This window comes from Cervus canadensis, chromosome 1 (genome assembly GCF_019320065.1).
Source record: "Cervus canadensis isolate Bull #8, Minnesota chromosome 1, ASM1932006v1, whole genome shotgun sequence".
Classification (NCBI taxonomy): domain Eukaryota; kingdom Metazoa; phylum Chordata; class Mammalia; order Artiodactyla; family Cervidae; genus Cervus; species Cervus canadensis.
The window spans coordinates 124,855,986-124,877,630 of NC_057386.1; the positions used below are offsets into that span (position 1 = coordinate 124,855,986).

At 42.6% G+C, this 21,645-nt stretch overlaps 1 protein-coding gene across 2 annotated transcripts in view; it reads left to right on the forward strand.

The window, feature by feature from the left end:
• CFAP251 (cilia and flagella associated protein 251) overlaps window positions 1-21,645 on the forward strand; it is a 70,740-nt gene that overhangs the window by 20,870 nt on the left and 28,225 nt on the right. The window contains exons 8-15 of one of the 2 annotated variants that reach the window (XM_043441535.1): window positions 3,692-3,769; window positions 5,164-5,214; window positions 7,748-7,962; window positions 10,574-10,768; window positions 11,906-12,156; window positions 12,704-12,855; window positions 13,970-14,143; window positions 15,571-15,755. In XM_043441535.1, coding sequence (XP_043297470.1) covers window positions 3,692-3,769; window positions 5,164-5,214; window positions 7,748-7,962; window positions 10,574-10,768; window positions 11,906-12,156; window positions 12,704-12,855; window positions 13,970-14,143; window positions 15,571-15,755 — 1,301 coding nt within the window. The remainder of the gene's footprint in view (window positions 1-3,691; window positions 3,770-5,163; window positions 5,215-7,747; window positions 7,963-10,573; window positions 10,769-11,905; window positions 12,157-12,703; window positions 12,856-13,969; window positions 14,144-15,570; window positions 15,756-21,645) is intronic. The other variant, XM_043441527.1, reaches the window with a different exon arrangement.

The window sequence follows — 21,645 nt, forward strand, 5'->3', positions numbered from 1 at the left end:
TGGGTTGCCATGCCCTCCTCCAGGGGATCTTGCTGACCCAGGGATCAAACCAGTGTCTCCTGCATTGTAGGTGGATCCTTTATCCACTGAGCCACCTGGGAAGCCCTGTAAATCTGCCACACACCTTCAACCTCACCATCTTCTCTTTTCCCCTCTGACTGCAGTGAAGGGCCAGTGCACTAGTTCCTGGCTGCCTGAGGCCCTTCTGCAGCTCTCAGCCCTCCCTCTACTACACATAAACATGCTTTAGGACCACTGATCCTGAGAGAATGCTCTGACCCCACATCTCCTTCCAGCTATGCCCCCTGCTCCTCTTTACAGGGAGACTTCTCAGAAGCGCCGTCTACACTTACTTTCTCTACTTCCTCATCTCATATCCTTTTTATTATTTTTTTTCCAGGCAATATTTGACCTCTTTGTGTTTTGTTGCTAAATAAGGCATACATGCAAAACGTGTACATCTTAGAGAAGAAAATAAAATGTACCTGTGTGCTCATCACAGGATCATGGAATAGAACGTTACCTTAACCCTAGAGGCCCCCTGTGTTCCCCTTCCTGATCTCATCCTCGGTCTTGCTCCCTAAAGTTAACCATTATCCCAAATTTTGTATTATTCATGCCTGTGCTTTCCTTTATACTTTTCTCCGGTGACATATGTATCTCTCAATACTATCTGTTTTCATTTTACCCGTTTTTGACCTTTCTGTCTTTGTGACTGGGTCTTCCCTGGTGGCTCAGTGGTAAAGAATCCACCTGCCAGTGCAGCAGCTGCAGGAGCCATGGGTTCAATGCCTGAGGTCAGGAGGATCCCCTGGAGGAGGAAATGGCCACCCGCTCCATAGTCTTGCCTGGAGAATCCCATGGACAGAGGAGCCTGGCAGGCTACAGTCCACGGGGCTGCAAAGAGTCAGACATGACTTAAATGGCCAAGCATGCACGTGTTTGGAATCAGAATAATTGTTTGATCTGCTCAGCGTTCTGAGAATCGCCCATGTCGATCCTTGAGCTGTAATTCCTATTCACCTTCACTGCTGTTTTGTTTCTTGCTCTTTGAGTGTTGCAGGACTTATTTATCCATCCTCTGTGGATGGACATTTCCCTCTTCCCATCTGTCCTCCACCCACCCACCGCTCTAACAGAACTGTGCTGCCCACGGTCACTGGTATCCCCAATCAAATGGACATTGTTTTTTTTTTTAAAAATAGCTTCCCAATGGATCTCCCCATTTTTAGTTTTTCATTTTTATAGATTTTATTTTAAAAATTACAAAAAATTTTTTTGGCTATACTGGATCTTTGTTGCTGCTTACGGGCTTTCTCTAGTTTTGAGCAGGGACTCCTCTCCAGTTGTGGTGCAAGAGCTTCTCATTGAGGTGGCTTCTCTTATTGCAGAGCACGGACTCTAGGGCTTAGGTGCTCCTTAGCATGTGGAATCTTCCCGGACCAGGGATTGAACCCATGACCCCTGCATTGATAGGTGGATTCTTAACTACTGGACCATCAGGGAAGTCCCACAACTGTCAATCTTACTGCTATTTTTTAATTTAATTTAATTTTATTTTATTGCTATTTTTTTTTAAGTTATGTGTCTTTTCCCCCACCTCTGGCTGCTTTTAAGATTTTCTCGTGGTTTTCAGCAGTTTTTTGATGGATGGTGTATCTATGCGTGTATGGATATGTTGTTGTTTTTAAAAAAACTTTATCCTTTGGGTTTTTTGAACTTGAGATGCCATGTTTCCTCAGTTTTGGAAAACTCTGGCCATTGTCTCTTCAAACATTATTTCTGCCACATTCTTTCTTTCCTCTCCTTCTGGGACTCCAGCCTTATGTGAGTTAGACCTTTTCAGCTTGTCCCATAGGTCTTTTATTTTCTTTTCTGTTCTTCTGTGTCTTTATGCTTCATTCTGGACCTTTTCTCCTATAATTTATCTTCCTTTTTTACTGTTAATTTGGCTTCCCTGGTAGCTTCTTTTCTACTAACAAATTATTTATTTGACTATATTTAATTTTCTGTTAAACCATATTTTGAGTTTTTAAAGCTTTTTTTTTTTTCAGATCTAGAAGTTCCATTTGATTCTTTTTAAAAATAGAGTTATCTGGTGGCTAATCATCAGGGAAATGCCAATCAAAACCACAATGAACTATCTCCTCACACATATCAGAATGGCTATAATCAAAAAGGCCACATATAGCAAATATTGGAGAGGGTGTGGAGCAAAGGGAACCCTTGTACACCTGGGAATGTAAATTGGTGCAGCCATTGGAAAACAATATAGAGGTTTTTCAAAAAGCTAATAGTAGAATTTCCATATGACCCAGAAATTCCACTCCTGGGCATATATCTGAAAAAAAATTACTGATTCACAAAGATACATGCACCCCAATGTTCAAAGTAGCATTATTTACAATTACCAAGATGTGGGAGCCACCTAAGTGTCCATCAACAGATGAATGGATATAGAAGGTGTGGTACATGCATTCAGTGGAACACTCAGTCATAAAAATTACCTGGTATTCTCTTTCTGTAGACCACTCGTCTTCCTCCTTTTCAGTCATATGACTCTTTCATGTGCCTGGTTATTTTTCACTGAATGCCTGATGTTGTACTTTAAGAAGAATAGGAATAATTTGAGGCTCAGGATGTTAGTAACTTTCTCCAAGGAAGACTTAGTTTTGCTTCTTTTGGGCCTTTGGCAAAGCAATCACCTCCATCTAATCAGAGATTGAGGTGACCTGAGGCTGATTTTCAGCCTTTGTGAAGCCTCGTCCATGTACTTCCTTTCACCAGGACTTTACCCCACCCAGACCTTTGTGCTGTCCTGAAATTGATCCTCAGACGTTAGCCTTGGTAGCTCACATTGCTGAAGTGATGCAGCAAGCAAGGGGCAAGAAGTCGGTGATGGGGTGGAAGGGGCAGGAATGGAACGTATAAAGCATTTCTTGAGCCCATCTCTCAAAGCTGCCTCCCATGCACGCCTTCCTGTTAGACTGCAGCCGCCCGCCTCCTGCACACGTACCGTTTGGAGACGCTCACGTGAGTGTCCCCAGGGCTTCCTCACTGGTTTAGTCATTCTGCACTTCAGGTTTCCTTCACTTCTGTAGTATCCACAGGGTTGGTTTTGGGGAACCCATGCTATTCACCATCTTGGCAGGAATCAGAAGATCTTTCCAATATTTTGTATTCATTCCAAGTTCCCTTGTGGCCCCATCAAATTTAGAAATGAGTACACAACAGCCTTTGTCCAAAAGGACACAGAATAAAGGTTATTGGTGAATACTGGTTTACTTTTGCTTGTTCCAGTTTATAGATGATGAATTATAGTAAATAAGACTAAATAAGAAAGGAAACACGTTTGAGTTCATTCATTTTCACACTCAGTATTTCAGTTATATTCCTATTGCTTATAAAATGCCATGTGTTTTCTGTTTTATATTCTTACTCAGTTATTTATTTTAATTAAAAGTATTATTTAATTTAATTTAATTTTTTGGCCACACCACCTGGCTTGTGGGATCTTAGTTGCTCCACCAGGGATTGAACCCATGCCCCCTGCAGTGGAAGTATGGAGGCCTAACCACTGGACCACCAGGGAAGTCCCCAAAATATTATTTATTTTAACATCCAACTTAACCAGAGAGAGACAGAAAATTTTTTATTATAATGTAATATATTTTAATATTTTATATTTCAGAACTACCTAATTTTTAATCCAACAAATAATAAAGAATTGGTGAGCAATAGTAAAACACAAGCAATATATTATACGTGGGTGAGTAGAACTGTTTTCATTTGTTTTAAATATATGGATGAGTATCTGTTTATTCTTTGAGTACAGATGTTTTGGTAATGTAACAATATAGTATCTACTTAAAAAGCAATAAACATATTAAAGTGTTTTGATTTAATTATAGCATTTATTTTAGCCCCACTGGAAATTAGCATATTAAGCCAGAAGCACATAATTTAAATTCTATTTAATTTTTTAAATTAATGAAATGAATATTTTTTTGAATGTGTTTAAGGCCTAAGATGTAGGAGTTTTCAAATCTTGGACTCTTTTCCCTTTTTTTTTCCCCCTTTTTAAAAAAATTAATTAATTTATTTTAATTGGAGGCTAATTACTTTACAATATTGTAGTGGTTTTTTCCACACATTGACATGAATCAACCATGGGTGTACATGTGTCCCCCATCCTGAACCCCCGACTAGCAAACAGATTGGTGATAATGTATACTGACACAGGGAAAAATCATGGTGTTAAAAAGACATCAAAATGTAACATAAAATTACCATATGACCCACCAGTTTCCAGGTATATAACCAAAATAATTGAAAACAGGCACTCAAACAGATACTTATATACAGATGTTCACAGCAGCAGCATTATACACAGTACCCAAAAGGTAGGAGCAGATGTCCATCAACTAGTGAATGCGTAAATCCAATGTGGTCTATCCATATGTGGAATATAACCTAGTCTTTGAAAGGAATGAAGCGCTGACACCTACTGCAACTGTGGATGAACCTTGGGAACATTATGGTGAATGAAAGAAGCCAGACCCAAAAAGCCAAATACCATATGATCCCATTCATAGGAAATTTTCAGAATACCTGAATCCATAGAGACGGAAAGAAGAATGGTGGTTGTCAGGGAATGGAGGAGTAGGGGGTGGGGGGTGACTGCTTGATGATAGGAGGGTTCCTTTTGGGGTGATGGAAGTGTCCTGGAACCAAAGAGAATAACAGTTGCACAGCATTGGTTATGTACTAAATGCCACTCAGTTGTACACTTTAAAATGGTTAATGGTTAATTTTATGTTATGTGAATTTTCCCTCAATAAAAAATGCAAAACAATTGAATTGCTGATTTACAGTGATAACTCATTACTTCAGGTATTAATGATAGCTTAAAACCTTATAAATGCAGAAGTTAGATCTGCATTAACAACCACTTAAAATCACAGTCGTTTGTGGCATTATTTATTTATTTTCTTTCAGAATGTTTTTAGATGTTCCTAGAGATAGCAGGTTCTCCTACATGTAGAAATTGCAAAGCTCTGCCCCTGTTTCGATGCATTTGTTTTGATTTTGCTGTTATGTTGCTTTTCTTTTGGAAATGGCTTTTTTTTTTTAGTAGTGATTATTTTTCTCTGTGCTTATCAGTATCCAGAGGGAGGCATACTTGTTCACAGTGCCCCGCTTTTAACAGAAAAAGTGAGTATGCCTGTTGTACTTTTTATATGCCTGACTTCGTAGGAAATAAGTATGTGTGTGTCAGCCTAGTCACTTTGGGTACTCTGTGTGTGTCTTGATATTGGGAAATAATTTGAAATTTTTACTGAGGTCCTTTACCATACTGAATGGTCAGTTTAAAATAATGGAAGGATTTTTCAAAATAATATAGAATACAAATAAATGGCAAAGAGGTACATGTATATGTATGGCTTAGTCCCTTAGCTGTTCACCTGAAATGGCCACAATATTGTTAATTGACTATACCCCAATACAAAATTAAAAGTTTGAAAAAATTATAAATTTATCCTGCAATATTGAAAATAAATGGCAAAGGAAATTTACTACCACAAGCAAATACCCAAGAAACTGGTGGCTTTTATAATGTATGTGTGCCTGTGACAAAGGATGAAAGGTAATTTGGGGTGATGTAAGTAAAGTCATTGGACATGAGTGGATCCCTTTAAGCTGCTTAGTTTTCAGAACAATTGAAAAATGATATGGAGGGACTTACCTGGTGGTTCGGTGGTTAGGAATCAACCTTCCAATGCAGGGAACGTGGGTTCATTCCCTGGTCACGGAATTAAGATCCCACATGCCTTGGAGCAGCCAAGCCCGCGTACCACAACTGAAGTGAGCCCACGTGCCATAACTAGAGAAGCCCGCGAGCCACAACGAAAGATCCTGCGTGCCACGACTAAGACCTGACACAGCCAAAAATAAATTTTGAAAACTGATATTGGGTGTTTAGCTGTTTAAGGTCCAGTAGGAAGGTGGTGAGCCAGGTGTTGGTAGAAACGTTTTATCCTGCCAGCTTTCCTTGAGCGATTGCACCAGGGGTGGACCTTGAGTCCCATCTCCTGCATCAGTTTCTGTTTCTGATACTCATGGAACCTGCTCTCAGTGTGCACCTTATGATGATTTTTTCTGTTTCCTTTCTTCTTTTTTGATTCAGTCTATAAAACTTTACTTTTCAAGCAAGCATGCAGGAAGAAAAAATAGAGACAGTGGACACAAGGCAAGAAGATGATTCTGTCTACAAACTCAGCTTTTTATAACTCAAAGTATCAAAAACTAAATACAGTCAATTCTCATTATTTGCCATAGCTATGTTCGGTAAGGTCTCTGCAGACCTGAATTGGTGGATGCTGAATCGTTGCTCCTAGGAGAGTTGTAAGAACAGGTTCCTGCCAGCTTAGGGTCACCATACTTTCATCAGCTGACAGATCCATGACCTTGTTTTGTGTATGTTTCTGTTTAAAGACACCATATTTAATTTATAACGTTAGTTCCTTAACGTTGGAGTCAAGGTTGACAGCACCAGGTAGAACTCACGCCTGAATAAGGCTTATCTAACACAGGTGAATTCTCTGGAAGGCATGCCCAGCCTTCTCTTGCTCAAGAGCACCATATGGTATTTTAATACCATGTTCAGGAGCCAATTTAAATACCAAAATCACCAATAAAAAGTACCCCACCCCCCCACCAAAAGACAAGAGCAAACATCATGGCAGTAAAGACCAGGCTAAGGACACTTGCTTCCTGAGAGCTGAAACCAGATAGAGAATTGCCTTGCTTGACCTCAGCTGGGAATGTCAAGTTTTTTTGCCACTCGGCACACGCACACATCTGCAAATGATTGTGAAGTGCCACGAGGATTGCTTTGGAGGTTACACATACATTTCAGCACATAGGTAAATTCACGAAAATGGAATCCACAAAGAATGAGAATTGGCTGCAGTTTGAAATGATAAAAACGCCTCGTGTTGAACAGGGCTGCTTTTAGACAGAATGTGCTGTTCGTGCTTGACCAGTTGTACTTCTGCTGACCTCAAAGAGGTCCACCCTTGGATTTTCTCTGCCTAAGTAGAGAGCCAGACAGCAGACTTGCTGTATCATGACAGATCACTGATTTCCTTCGTGTATTCATTCAGTAAACATTCACCAAGGGTTCACTTGCTGCTCTGCGTTCTTTGTATACTTCATCTCTAGGACACTGTCAGAGAAAGATGGCCTGGTGCCTTATCCTACATAGCATACATTTAGTAAGGAATCTCAGGGGCATTTCTGTGTAAAGCACTTGCTTTCCACTGATGGGAAGATGATTTATGATCAGACGAAGGCTGGGAGAATTGTTTTATGATTTTTTACAGCTGGAGCATGCTTTTGTTCACGACATTAGTTTCCTTATCAGTCTCTGAAAACTCTGAAAGAGAAGTTGTGCAGGTATAAACAGTGATTAACCACCCTTTCTTTTGCTTTAAGCAAACCATTTAATTAAGTCCGTACGTAACCCTTCACTTGCTCTTAGCAAACCCTCAGAGGTTCAGAACTGCCTGGATCATGGCAATCCTCAGGGAAGTGTTTTTTAAGTGATTTTTTTTTTTACTTTATTTTTTTCCTACTATATTCAGGTGAAACATTATAAAACGTTGTGCTGATAAATGTTTTGTTTTATATTTACCATCAACGGTAACTTGTACATATAACGTGTAACCTGTCTTTTGAAATACAGACATTCAACAAGCTTGTGGGAAAATTTAGCCAGTCTGTCTTTCACTTGAATTTAACCCAAATACTGTCCGCGACGATGGAAGGGAAGCTGGTTGTCTGGGACATTTACCGCCCACCGCCATCTGCCTCCTCCTCCATGGGCTTTCCCCATATCAAACCTTGCAAACTGGTTCATTTGCAGAAGGAGGGTATCACTGTGCTCACTACAGTTGACAGGTAATTAGTGAATGAAAAAGTAGCTGTAGATGATTATAAACTTATCTAAAAACCCTTTTGGAGGTAGATACATATTTTGTATATGCAAAGATTGTTTCTGGGGAGAACCAATTTAACTGGGAACATTGGTTGCCTCTGAGGAAAAGAACTGAGAACCAAGATTAAGGACAGGGGTGGATTTACTTCTTTTTATAGTCTCATTTGTACTAATTGGGTTGCTTTAAAAAAAAAATTGCATGGGCATGCATTACTTTTAAACCCAATCCTTTTGGGTTGGTGAAACAAAAAGTAACTGGTTTTTTTTTTCTTCTGCCCTAATTAGACTTATTTTGCACCCTAAATTTTACATTCTTTCAATGGAAGAATATGGCATAAAGAGCTATTTTTTTTCCTGATGACAAAATAACATTTGCCAACCATGAAAATATGAAATACAACAAAACTTTATAGAGTTCCTTAACTCTTTGATTTTGAGGGGCTGTGGGGATCCACAGCTGATCTCAGCCTTATGCCTTAGCCTCAGACATAAAGGGGTTCACATGCCAAATACATTCCTTCCTTGCTGAGTGACCTGGGACAAGGGACTTAAATGTACCAAACCTCCATTCTTCCATCTATAAAGTGGGCACCATAACACTGTCCCTCTCTGAGTGATTTTGTGAGGATGGCTTGCTGGATCTTAGTTTCCTGACCAGGGACTGAACCTGTGTCTCCTGCAGTGGAAGCACTGAGTCCTAACCACTGGGCTACGAGGGAATGTCCCAAGGATTGTAAAACTCTTAGCACGCTCTCAGGCACAGGGGAGCTCTAGGTACAACAGCCCTTGTCAGGGTGTTGGGAAGTTCCCCAAAGTGTTGGAGACAGCTGACTCATGACGAGGACCCTGCCCACGTGGTGGGAGTCACTGTGCCCTCTGCTCTCCAAAGGCCCGTTGCTCTCCTTCCCCTTTCTTTAATATAGGGTCTATACTAAAGGTCTTCCCCTTTCTTTAATAACAGTGAGGCCCTGGCATGGCTTGCAAAGAGAAATGCAAATTGTCATCTTCACCCAATTGGTGGGAAAAGATAGCAGTAGAATCATACCTGATGAAGCTGTCAACTTTAATCATTGAGGGTTAGGACCCAGGGAAGACCATGCCTGGGTTCCCCTCTCTCCATGTTAAGTAAAACACAGCCAGGAGACTTCCGCTGCAGTCCAGTGGTTAAGACTCTGCACTTCCAAGGGAGAGGGCGAGGGTTTGGTCCCTGGTTGGGGAAGTAAGATCCTGCATGCTGAGTGGTGCAGCCAAAACAACAACAAAACAAACAAACAAAAAACCCCAGCCAGGACCAGGGAGCCCTTGCAGGAAAAAGTCTTAACACTGGAGACACACAAAACAAACACATTCGCCTTGTTTTGCTGTTTTTGTCCAGCAGAGGGCAGTGAACGCCGTCCTAGCCAATTACTCTGCCCACTTGCCTTGCTTATTAATCAGACACCTCATTTAATCGCTTTATATATATATATAAGAAAATTCATCCCCCACATCCCCCCGTGATTAGAATTATGTCAGAGGCTTAAAAAAAACAAGCTCATTGGGATGGCTCTGAGGAAATAAAAACCATTCTGTCACGCAGCACTGCCCTTGGCTGTGATGACTGGACAGGGCTTTACGATCCCTCTCACAGCAGTTGTCTCCCTGTGTTCCATTGCCAGCCTGTGTGACTTCAGAGGGACGGTAGCCGGACTCTGTTGTCATCTGTAGTCTGTGGTGGAGAGTGGAAATCACTGCCCACTGCCGCTGCACAGGACTGACCTTGGAGGGCAGGGCAGAGGAAAGCAGAGAGCATGGACTTCGTGTTGCATACACTTGGACCCCTGCATAGTCTAGCCATGTGGCCCTGATAGGGCTGCCAGGTTTAAGTATGTCCCGGGACTTCCCTGGTGGTCCAGTGGCCAAGACTCCGATCTCCCAATGCTGGGGTGTCTGGGTTCGATCCCTGGTCAGGAAACTAGATCCTACATTGTACAGTGAAGGATTTGAATGCAGAACTCAAGATCCCTTGTGCTGCAACTAAGACCTGATGCAGAAAATAAATTAAATATATATATGTCCCAAATACTGCATGAGGCAATTGCATTTGGGAGCATACACTATTTGGGACATATTTATCCTATAAATTTACTCATGGTTCATCTGAAATTCAGATTTAACTGAGTATCCTGCATTTTTACTTGCTAAATCTGGCAATCCCAGGACTTAAACCTTAGTTTCCCAAATGGGAACTGGGAATGACAGTAAAATCAGCCACATGGGGCCGTATTCAGTGAAAGTTTTTACAACACCTGGAGTCCAGAGGCTGGCATGTGTGTTCAGTAGATGATAGTCAGTATCATTATTTAACCTACAATGCAGGAGACTTGGCTTCGATCCCTGGGTCAGGAAGATCCCCTGGAGAAGGAAATGGCAACCCACTCAGTATTCTTGCCTGGGAAATCCCATGGACAAGGAGCCTGGAGGGCTACAGTCAATGGGGTCACAAAGAGTTGGACACATCTTAGCGACTAAAACACCACCACCACCACCACCACCACCATTATTTAACAAACTGACTTTATCCTCTGATTTCAGCTATATTGTCACAGGCGACATTCGGGGCAACATCAAGTTCTATGATCACACCCTCTCCATTGTGAACTGGTACAGCCACTTCAAACTCAGCTCCATAAGATCCCTGTCCTTTTCAAAGACCCCAGCAGCCCCTCCGACCGAAAATACAAACTATCCTCCAGACTGCACTCTAAAAAGTGACCATTTTGTTGTAAGGTGAGTTGTTAACTGTTGTTGTTCAGTCGCTAAGTGTCCGACTCTTTGCGACCCCATGGACCACAGGCAGCATGTCAGGCTTCCCTGTCCTTCACTATCTTTCGGAGTTTGCTCAAACTCATGTCCAATGAGTTGGTGATGCCATCCAACCATCTCATCCTGTGTCATCCCCTTCTCCTCCTGCCCTCAATCCTTCCCAGCATCAGGGTCTTTTCCAATGAGTCGGCTCTTCACATCAGGTGGCCAAAGTATTGGAGCTTCAGCTTCAGTATCAGTTTTTCCAATGAATATTCAGAGTTGATTTCCTTTAGGATTGACTGGTTTGATCTCCATGGGACTCTCAAGAGTCTTCTCCAGCACACAGTTTGAAAGCATCAATTCTTCAGGGCTCAGTTGAAGTTGTTCATGAACCTTATCATTGGAATAGTCAAAAAACTGTCTTCTTTTAGTTTGTGTACTGTAGTATCTTCTTCCTGTTCCTGGAATGTGAAATACAGGGAACCTGGCCTTTCTAGTTAGGCCTTTCTCTGGGTCAGAGATGGGTCTCCTTGGCTGATTATGATCACTGTTTAATTTTTTTTTTAAGTGAAACATCATTCTCCTATTAAGAATGTTTAGTAAAAAAAAAAAAAAAGAATGTTTAGTGATAGGAAACTGGAAATGGCTCTGATCTCAGTTGCCTCTGGAGTCCTTCATTGTAGGTTGGTCTCCTTTCTCTGAGCTGAGTTTGTTCTAGTTCTATGGTTAAAGGGATTTGATAGTGAATAGCCATAACATTTCAAGACAGAATTATCTGTGAGCTTGCTTAATTACCCTTGCCGTATTTGCAGGCACATCTGTATGTGTGCACCCAACCCCATATTTGCATACACAAATGAATATTTGCATGTGCAGATTAGCTAATTGTACAACTGACTGTCCATCTGCATACTTAATGACTCAATTTACATGTAGAAATGTGGGCTTTTTCACTTGCAAATGGAGGCTGTTGGGTTTTGGTGGCGTATTTTCGGAGATGCTGGGTTAATAATGTCACTAAATTACAGACGACAGAGGCGTTTCATGTGCAATTAGAATTGCTGGCGTGCCCCGTTCCCTGCAAGCACTGATACGGGCTGGTCTCTCCTTGGCAAACAGGAATTTTATCATCGGAACATCAGATGCGTCAGTGTACCACTTGACAGTAGATGGGACTAAACTTGAGAAGTTATTTGTCGAGCCCAGGGATGCCATTTGTGCCATCTCCTGCCACCCATACCAGCCCCTCATCGCCATTGGAAGTTTCTGCGGGATGATCAAAGTGTGGGATTATGAACAGAAAAAATACCTCTTCAGCAGGATCTTTGAGAAGGGGCTTGGAGTTCAGAGTCTGACCTACAACCCTGAAGGTATTTTCATCTTATCCACCTGTCTTAGGTTCTAAACCAAAAACAGACCCAAATGGCTCTGCCTTCAGCTGTAACAGCTCCAGGAAGGTGACCTTGACCCACTCCCCACACCAGGCCAGATGGGATGCCTGGTCCCCCTGGATGCTGCAGAACTCTGTACCGCCTGGTCTCATCCCATGGTGCCATGTTTTCCAGTTTACTCCTCCCTCTCAGGACCTTGTCTGTCCTGTTCGTTGCTATCTCCTTGGTACCTCGGACAAGGCTCAGCACAGAGTTGATATTTCTTAAGTCAATGTAGTCCTTTTCTTTCCTTCTTTTTTTAAAAAATTGTATTTGTTTATTTAGCTGTGTGGTTCTTAGTTTCGGCATGCAGAATCTTTAGTTGAGGCATGTGAACTCTTAGCTGCAGCGCATGGTATCTAGTTCCCTAACCAGAGATTGAACCCAGGCCCCCTGCACTGGGAACTCAGAGTCTTAGCCCCTGGGCCACCAGGAAAGTACCAGTGAAAGTCTTTTTCGATCCTTGTTCTCCTACTTGTGATTTCAGGAGCTCTGCTTGGAGCTGGCTTCACAGAGGGGACAGTTTACATTCTTGATGCAATGTCCTTAGAAAGTGCAATCTCAGAGCCTTTCAGATACTCCAGAAGCAGCGTGACTCACATCAGCTTCTCCCATGACTCCCAGTACATGGCGACCGCTGTGAGTATTGTCACTGAGTGAGGTCCAGTGGCTCCTCAACCTCCTTTAAAGCCGCAAGAGGGAGGATTTGGGATGTGCAGGTGGGGGTGGGGTGGGGAGCGGGGGCTCCAGGGTACGGGTTTCTTTGGGAGGGGGGGGCGATGAAAATGCTCTAAAACCATGATGATGGACGCACAACTCTGTGAATATACTAAAGTCAATTGAATTGTACATTTCTGGCGGGTGAATTGTGTGTGGTGTGAATTATATCTCAATAAAGCTGTTATAAAAAGAGAAAGGGATGGGGAAAGTGGGGCAGTGGGTGGGTGGGGGGCACTTCTGCCTGAAAACAAGACCGGGGCCTCAGAACTCCCCGACTCGGGGCTCTGCCACTCCGACAGCTCATGTTGGTTTGTTAGTTTTTTGGAACCCTCTCTGCATCCTGGCTTTCATCTTTCCCTTTGATTTCTGACGAGATGACATTCTCATTTATCTCAAGGCAAAGTCTTCCGCCGAGCATTTTGGATTCTGTTCCTTCCCTCTGTGAATAGGGCTCTTAATCTCAGTAAAGATTTTTCCCGGACCCCTGACCTCTCCCTTCCCCCCACTTCTCCTGGGGATGGGGGTGGGGATGCGGGGAAGTAGCTGCTGACACCCTTGACTCCAACTCACTTCCCATCAGCACAGCGACTCAGATGTCCCGTGTCCCTTGAGGCTGTTCCCGCCTGCTCTCCGTTTAGCTCTCAGTCATCATGTATGTATTTTTTAATCATACCTTTTAAAATCTTGTGTAGCTGGATAAAGAGAAGGGCGGACAAAGGCAGAAAGGGTAGGGATTTCAGTTTCCAACAGAGAATGACATGGGGACCAGCAAGGAGAGAAAGACCATAATGTTAGACAAATACCATCTCTGCCCACCCCACCACCCCACTGCCTGCCCCATTGCCTGCCACTACCTACTTTGAACTCTGATTTTTCTCATCTGCTAAAATGGGTATTATTTAACCACTTGTTCCAATAGACAGAGGTTTTCTTTTTGGATAAAATACTCTAAAAGCAAAGTTAGTGTGAAGAACACAGTGATAGCTCTTAACTTACAAAATTGAGTAACGTCTGCTCTTTCCCTCATACTCAGGATGTCAGTTTCACTGTGGCTGTTTATGTGGTGAGAGTCAAACACAGACAAAGGGTCTGGGAATACTTGGCAAGGCTGCGCTCTCACCGCAAGAGCATTCGAAGTGTCCTGTTCGGGGTTCATCTGGACAGCAATGAGCCCCGACTGCTAAGCCTCGGCAGAGACAGACTCCTGGTGAGCTCCTTTGCTTTCCTTTGCCTGGTCCTCAGGACCGTGTCTCATTCTTGTTATTTCCCTGGAGTCTGGCACAGAACCAGTATGTGTGATTTGTTGGAGAAGACGAATACATGGGGACTTCCTGCTGGTCCAGTGGCGAAGACTCCACGTCCCCAATGCCCAGGTCTGATCCGTGGTCAGGGGACTGGATCCCACATGCCAGAACTCAGAGTTCGAGTTGGCAGGTGAAGATCCCGTATGCTGCAACTGAGACCTGGCACAGCCAAGTGAATAAATGAAATAAGTAAACGTCTTTTAAAAAAGAAAATGGATGTATGACGAAGTAGCAAAAACCATTCTGAGTTGGCACTTGGCTTCCATGCAGCTCTGACACCACACTCGCGTCCTGAGTGAGGAGGGCCCTGGGAAATGGCATGTTGGTGGAGCGGAGGTGGTCCTCCCCGCAGCGTGGACAGCTCAGCCGCCTTTGCCTCTCCGTGGGCGTTTGGAAGCCAACACCACAATCCCTGTGTCTCGGGGTCGGGGCCAGGCTGCTACCTCCATGTGACAACCCAGAGAGGATCAAGAAGGAAAGGGAGTGTCAGTGGCAGATGTGATATTACATGCTTGAACCCAAAGGATTCAAAATCAATTGATTTATCTGTGCATCCATCTTAACTTCCTTCCTTTCCTCCCCTTACTTCCTTTATTCTACCCATTCTTTTTTTAACAAATATATTTAAAATTTTATTTATTTATTTATTTGACTGCACCAGGTCTTAGTTGCAGCATGTGAGATCTTCAGTCTTCATTGTGGCATGTGGGACCTAGTCCCACAACCAGAGATGAAAGCCAGGTCCCCTGCATTAGGACTTCAGAGTCTTAGCCAGAGGACCACCAGCGAAGTCCCTATTCTGTCCATTCTTCCATCCACCCATCATCTATCCATCCTTCCTTCCTTCTATCCATCCTGGTCTGGCCACCAAAACCTACCTATGGGTGAAATTCAGCAGACTGCTAATGTATGACTTTCAAGAGCTGAGATTTAGCTATGAATTAGTTCCTACTCACAGAAAGTTCCCAAGATAATGCTAAGTGAAGCAGAACAACAAAGTCGTAAGAGTTCAGGTTCTGGAGTTAGTTGGACCTAGATTTGAATTCTCAGTCTACCATTCCTTGGGTGTGTGACCTTGGGAAAACCACAGAATCTCTCTGAACATCTGTTTTCTCATCTGCAAAATGGGCATAGCAGGACTGCACCGCTGGGGAGTTGTATTAAATGGCATCATCTTGCTCATAATGAATACTCCATATTGGTAGTTTTTTAGGTGTAGAAGTTCAGGCAATTCTCTTAAAAGGCCTGATACTGTCTCCCCCAGAAAAGGATTGTTGACTGACTTCATTCACCTCAGTCCTCATGTGTATGCATCTGGCCTTCCCTGTAGATTGAGTACAACCTACTCAAGAGCTACAAAGATCACCTGGCAGTCCTGGACATTCACTGGACTGACCAGGGCAGCTACCCCACCTGCATGGTCTGGTACCCGCCGCTCACCAAGGAGCTCTTCCTGCTCATCTGCAACAGTAGCTACAAAGTGAAGCTTTTTAACTCCACCACAAAAATGTGCAGGTAAGCCAGGAAGCTCCCCAGAAATGGTGCGTTTCTCAGTCCCCAGGTTATTTCAAGCCCCACCTTAAGGACCTGCAAACAGCTTGCCTACCATTACAACCCTTCTTACTTTGCAAAGTAGGAAACTGAGGCACAGATAAGGTTAGTTGTCCTTGCCCAAGTTCACATGGTTAGAAAGTGCCACTTCACTGGCAGCCCAGTGGTTAAGAATCTGCCTTCCAATGCAGGGGGTGCGGGTTCAATCCCTGTTCGGGGGACTAAGATCCTCCATGCTGTGGGGCAACTAAGCCCGGGCACCGCATCTACTGAGCCCAAACGCTCTAGAGCCTGTGTGCTACGACTAGAGAAGCCCACGCACCACAGAGAGCGGTCCGTGTGCAGCAATGAAGAGCCAGTGTAGCCGAAAATAATTTTAATAAGCAGATAATAAACTGCATTGGTAACATCTAACAAAATTTGTAAAAGGAAGTGCCAGAGGCAGCATTCAAACCCAGAAACGTTGTTTCTGAGCCCAGCGCTTCACGGGGATAAGGTCCTCAGAGCGCGGAGACGGAGAGTCAACAAAGGAACAGACCCCGTGGCCCTGGGAAAGCTGCTCATGTGCAGTGGAATCTCCTGGAAAAAAGGGGTTTCACCTGAATACTACCAGCTGTTTGCTCTTTCTCATTCTTGGTTCTTAAAGAAGTTATAAGTTCAACTTGATAGCACGCTTTCTTCTCTCAAGCCCACTATATGGACTATAGCCCACCCTGTGGACTGTAGCCCTCCAGACTCCTCTGTCCAAGGGATTTTCCAAGCAAGAACACTGGAATGGGTTGCCATTTCCTCCTCCAGTGGGTCTTCCCGACCCAGGGGTCTCCTGCATTAGCAGGTGGGTTCTTTGCCGCTAGCGCTACCTGGGAAGCCCCCTTGGTTCTCTCAGCAGGTGTTTCCTGAGCCCCCGCCCGAGCCAGGTGCTGTTCCAGGTGCTGAAGACGGGAATGAAGACAAAACAATGTTGCCGTCACCATGAGATTTGCATTTTCTTGGGGGAAGTGAAGTTCAAGTTAGAAGTTGGGCTGGAGATCCATATTTGAGGTCAGCACACTTGGTGGTTTAAAACATGAGACAAGAGAAGATTCAGGAGGGGAAGGGTGGATAGAGAAGAGGTTAAAGGACCAAGCCTGGGGTAACCAAAGCTTAGCATCTTAGAGCAGTGGTGCCTCCGTCCTGAAATACGTCTACACCTGTGGTTGCCCTCTTGCGCTGCTAGGCTTGTGAGTCCAGGGTTTGTTCCTCCTGATCAGTGCGTGACCCCTTTGTCGGGGCCCTGCATTCATCATCCCATTTCATCTGCAACAGTCCTGCAAAGGATCATGCCACTGTGGATCAGACAGGTGACAAAACCTGCCCAAGGTCACGGAGCTTGTCAGGGCAGAACTTGCCCTTTGAACCCACCTGTGACTGTGTCCTCTCTTTGGCATCGCTGGTCCCCGATGCAGCTCTCACAGAGGTGAGGATGCTGTGGCGACCCCATCTGGGAGGAGGAAGTCAGAAAACACCACAGCAGCTGGCCCCATGCTTGAGGAAGACCACTCTTCGGAAATGTATCTCAGATAAGATAGGTCCTCAAAAGGCCAAGATCACTCAGGGTCTTTTTTTTTGTTAATTGCCCTTTTTAGAAGGGCCCATGGGTTTGAGTAAACTCTGGGAGCTGGTGATGGACAGGGAGGCCTGGCGTGCTGCGATTCATGGGGTCGCAAAGAGTCGGACATGACTGGGCGACTGAACTGAACTGAACTGATGGGAAAATGACTGAGATATGCCATGTCATGTGGCAGGGACAGGAGAGAAATACAGCACTTTTTTTTTTTTAAGCTATTAAAACACTGGGAAGAAGACATTTGAAAGAAATATGTAAAAAGGAGTTTTAGGAAGATTTCAGAATCTTTCTACATCTTCTTTAAAGGACACAAGCTTTTTGGACAAAAACTATCTCATGGGGACTTCCCTGGTGGTCCAGTGGCTAAGACTCCATGCTCCCAATGCAGTGACCCGAGTTTGATCCCTAGTCAGGGAACTAGATCCCACATGCTGCAACGAAGAGCTTGCCTGCTATAACTGAAGATTCCCCCATGCCACAGTTAAGAACCAGCACAGCCAAATAAATAAACATTAAAAAAAAAAAAAAGAATATCCCATAGATGTGCCCAGTTCTGAGAAGCTCTGAGTTGGCTGAGCAGGTGGCTGGGGGATGGAGCTGCCCAGACTTGGAATTCCTCCTCACAGTTAGTAATGGGAACTCAAAGCTGAGTGGTTAGGAGGTTCTGCCATTAAAGATCAATGGGAAATTGGTGTAGAGCGTCTTTCTTGTTTTAAAAAATGTTTCCACCTGTTGCCTTTATTGTTGCTGTTATTTTTTATTCCAGTTTAATTGAGATATAATTAACATACAGCACTATATAAGTTTAAGGTATACAGCATAATGATTTGACTTTCATACATCATGAAGTGCTGCTACAGGAAGTTTAGTGAACATCAGTCCTCTCCTATAGCTACAAAATTAAAGAAATAGAAAAACATTTTTTCCTTGTTATGAGAATTCTTAGGATTTATTCTCTTAACAACTCTCATCTGTAACATGCAGTAGTGTTAACTATATTTATCGTGTTACACATTACACCCCTAGTGCTTATTTTTCTTACAACTGGAAGTTCGTGGCTTTTGCCTGCCTTAATCCAACTTGCCCTCCCCCCAACCCCTGCCTTCTGATAACCACAAATCTGGTCCCTTTTTCTATGAGTTTCTTTGTTTGTTTTCGAAGTATAACTGACCTATGACAGTATATTATTTCTTGTTACACAACATAGTGATTCTATGCATTTATTCCTATTTCTATATATTTCAAGATGATAACAACAATATGTTGTCATACAAGGATATTACATAGTTATTGACTATATTCTCTGCATTGTACGTTTCATAACTGGGACTCATTTATTTTGTAACTGGAAGTTTGGACCGCTTTATTTCCCTCTCCTATTTCTTTCCGCCCCCACAACCCTCCTCCCCTCTGGCAACCACCTGTTTGTTCTCTGTATCTATAACTCTGTTCCTATTTTGTTATATTTGTTCACTTGTTATTGTTTTTTTTACCTTCATATATAACTTAAATCATACAGTATTTACCTTTCTCTGTTTGACTTATTTCACTAAGAGTAATACCCTTCAGGTCCACCTGTGTTATCACAAATGACAAGATTTATATTCTGTCAGATATATGCACTACATCTTCTTTATCCATTCATCTATTGACGGACATGTAGGTTTCTTCCTCATCTTAGCTATTGTAAATAATGCTTCAGTAAATATAGGGGTGTGTATATCTTTTTGAATTAATGTTTTCATTGAGAGCCATGAAATCAGGCATTTCTGCCATTGAAGAGCAATTGGAAATTAGTATAAAGCATCTTTCTTAAAAAATAGTTTATTAAGGTAAAATTCACATGATGTAAAACCAACCATTGTAAAGTGAACAATTCAGTGGTATTTAGTCCTTTCACCACCTACCTCCATCTAGTTCTAAAACATTCTCATCATTCCAAAGTAAAACCCCTGGCATAAAACATCTTTTAAGCTGTAGGAATAATAAAGCCCCATAACCATAACTTAATTGGGAAGGAATTGCCTTTTGATGATAAATCCAAAAGAATTTTAAAATGCATTTTAAAATATTTGAAAGAACACGAAGAGGCAGTTCAGAGAAAAAGGCCAATAAACCTATGAGCAGATGCTTACCAGTACATCAAAGATGCAAATGAAAAGAAGACATCATTTTTCACAAATCAGATTAGCAAAGATAAAAATGATCGATAGCGTCAAGTGTTGGCAAAGTCATAAGATGCTGTAACAGGCTGCTAGCGGCCGGGTTGGGGGGTGTAGTGTAAATGGGGACAACCTTTTGGGAGAGCAATTTGTTACCCTCTATTAAATTACAGCCTGTCTTCTGACTTCTAGGAATGTAGCCCACAGAAGTACTCACACAGGATGCCAAGACATAAGTAAAAGGATGTGTTGTTTGAAAATATTTTTAAAAATGGAAACACTCCAAATGTCCATTAATAGGGGATTAGTTAAATGATGGCTTGTCAGTACACTGAAACATGATGCTGCTTTTAGAAAAAGGAAAAGAAAAAAAAGATAGCTCTCTGCATAGTAACATGGAAATATCTCTAAGACATAAATGAGATAAAGTAAATTGCCAAAGAAGCATGAATATATTTTCATATAAAATTATATTTATGTAACTTATATATTTTCATCTAAAATTGTAATTAGGTGGGCTAGAATATATATAAAGTTGTATACAGCAAATTATTACCCACGATTATCTTGGGATAAAGGGTGTAGCCATGTAGAGTTATGGGTAGATTTTTCTACTTTCTGTCTAAACATTTGAAAATTTTCACAATGAATATGTAAAATATTTTCAATCAGAAGAAAAAGACGTTAATTTTATGAAATTGTTAGAAATTCAGCAGTACTATGTAGCAGTTACATAGCTCCTACTATGTGCTGAGTATCCTACTATCTCCTGAACCGTACTGAGTGCTTTATATATATATATATATTAACTTATTTAATGCTGACTATAGTCTTATGGGGTAAATACTATCATGATCCCTTTCTCACCAATGAGGAACCTGAGGCCCAGAGGGGTTGAATAGCTTAACGTTTTCCCTTTTGCTTATTTATAACTTAAGCTGGAATTCGTATACTGTGACATCTACCATTTTCAATGACTTTTTACTGCATTCACAAGGTTGTGTAACCATCATCACTATTCCATTCAAGAACATTTTCATTAAACACTAAGGAGATATCCCAAACCCACTAGCAGTCATTCCCCATTCCCTTTCTTTCCCTCTGACCGCCCCCTGCCCTCGCCACAACTATCCATCCCTGGCAACTACTAGTCTACTTTCTGTCTCTATGGATTTTTCTGTTCTGGATATTTCATGTAAATAGAATCATATGATATGTGACTTTTGGTATCTGGCTTCTTAGCATCATGTTTTCAAAGTTCAGCCATGTTGTAGTCTGTGTCAGTGCTTCATTCCTTTTAATGGCTAAGTAATATTCCATTGTATAGACAGACCACATTTTGCCTATCTGTCCATAAGTTGTCAGTTGGGTTGTCTCTACTCTTCGGCTCTTACAAACATTTGTATACAGGTTTCTGTGTATACATCTGTTTCATTTCTCTTGGATACAGACTTAGCAGTGGAATTGCTGAATCATGTGGTAACTATATTGAACAATTTGAGGAACTGCCTGACTGTTTTCCACAGTAGCTGCACCACTTCACATTCCTGCCAGCAATATATGAAGGTTCTAGTTTCTCAACACTGCCCTAATTTTTAAGGGTCAGAGCTGGGATTCTCACCAGAGTCTGTGCTCTTAACCATCCTCTTCCCTGCATCTACCCATTGAATAATACTGGTTTTTATTTTGTTTGGCCACACCGTATGGCATGCTGGGGCTTCCCTGGTGGCTCAGAGGTTAAAGAGTCTGCCTCCAATGCGGGAAACCCGGGTTCGATCCCTGGGTTGGATCCCTGGGTCCAGAAGATCCCCTGGAGAAGGAAATGGCAACCCACTCCAGTATTCTTGCCTGGAGAATCCCATGGATGAAGGAGCTTGGTAGGCTACAGTCCATGGGGTTGCAAAGAGTCGGACACGACTGAGTGACTTCATTTTCACTTTCACTTTCTATGGCATGCAGGATCCTAGTTCCCTGACCATGGACTGAACCGGGCCTCCTGCATTAGGAGCATGGAGTCCTTACTACTGGACCATCAGGGAAGTCCTACTTAATGATATTTGAGGAAGGTCTTTAAACATTTCTACTC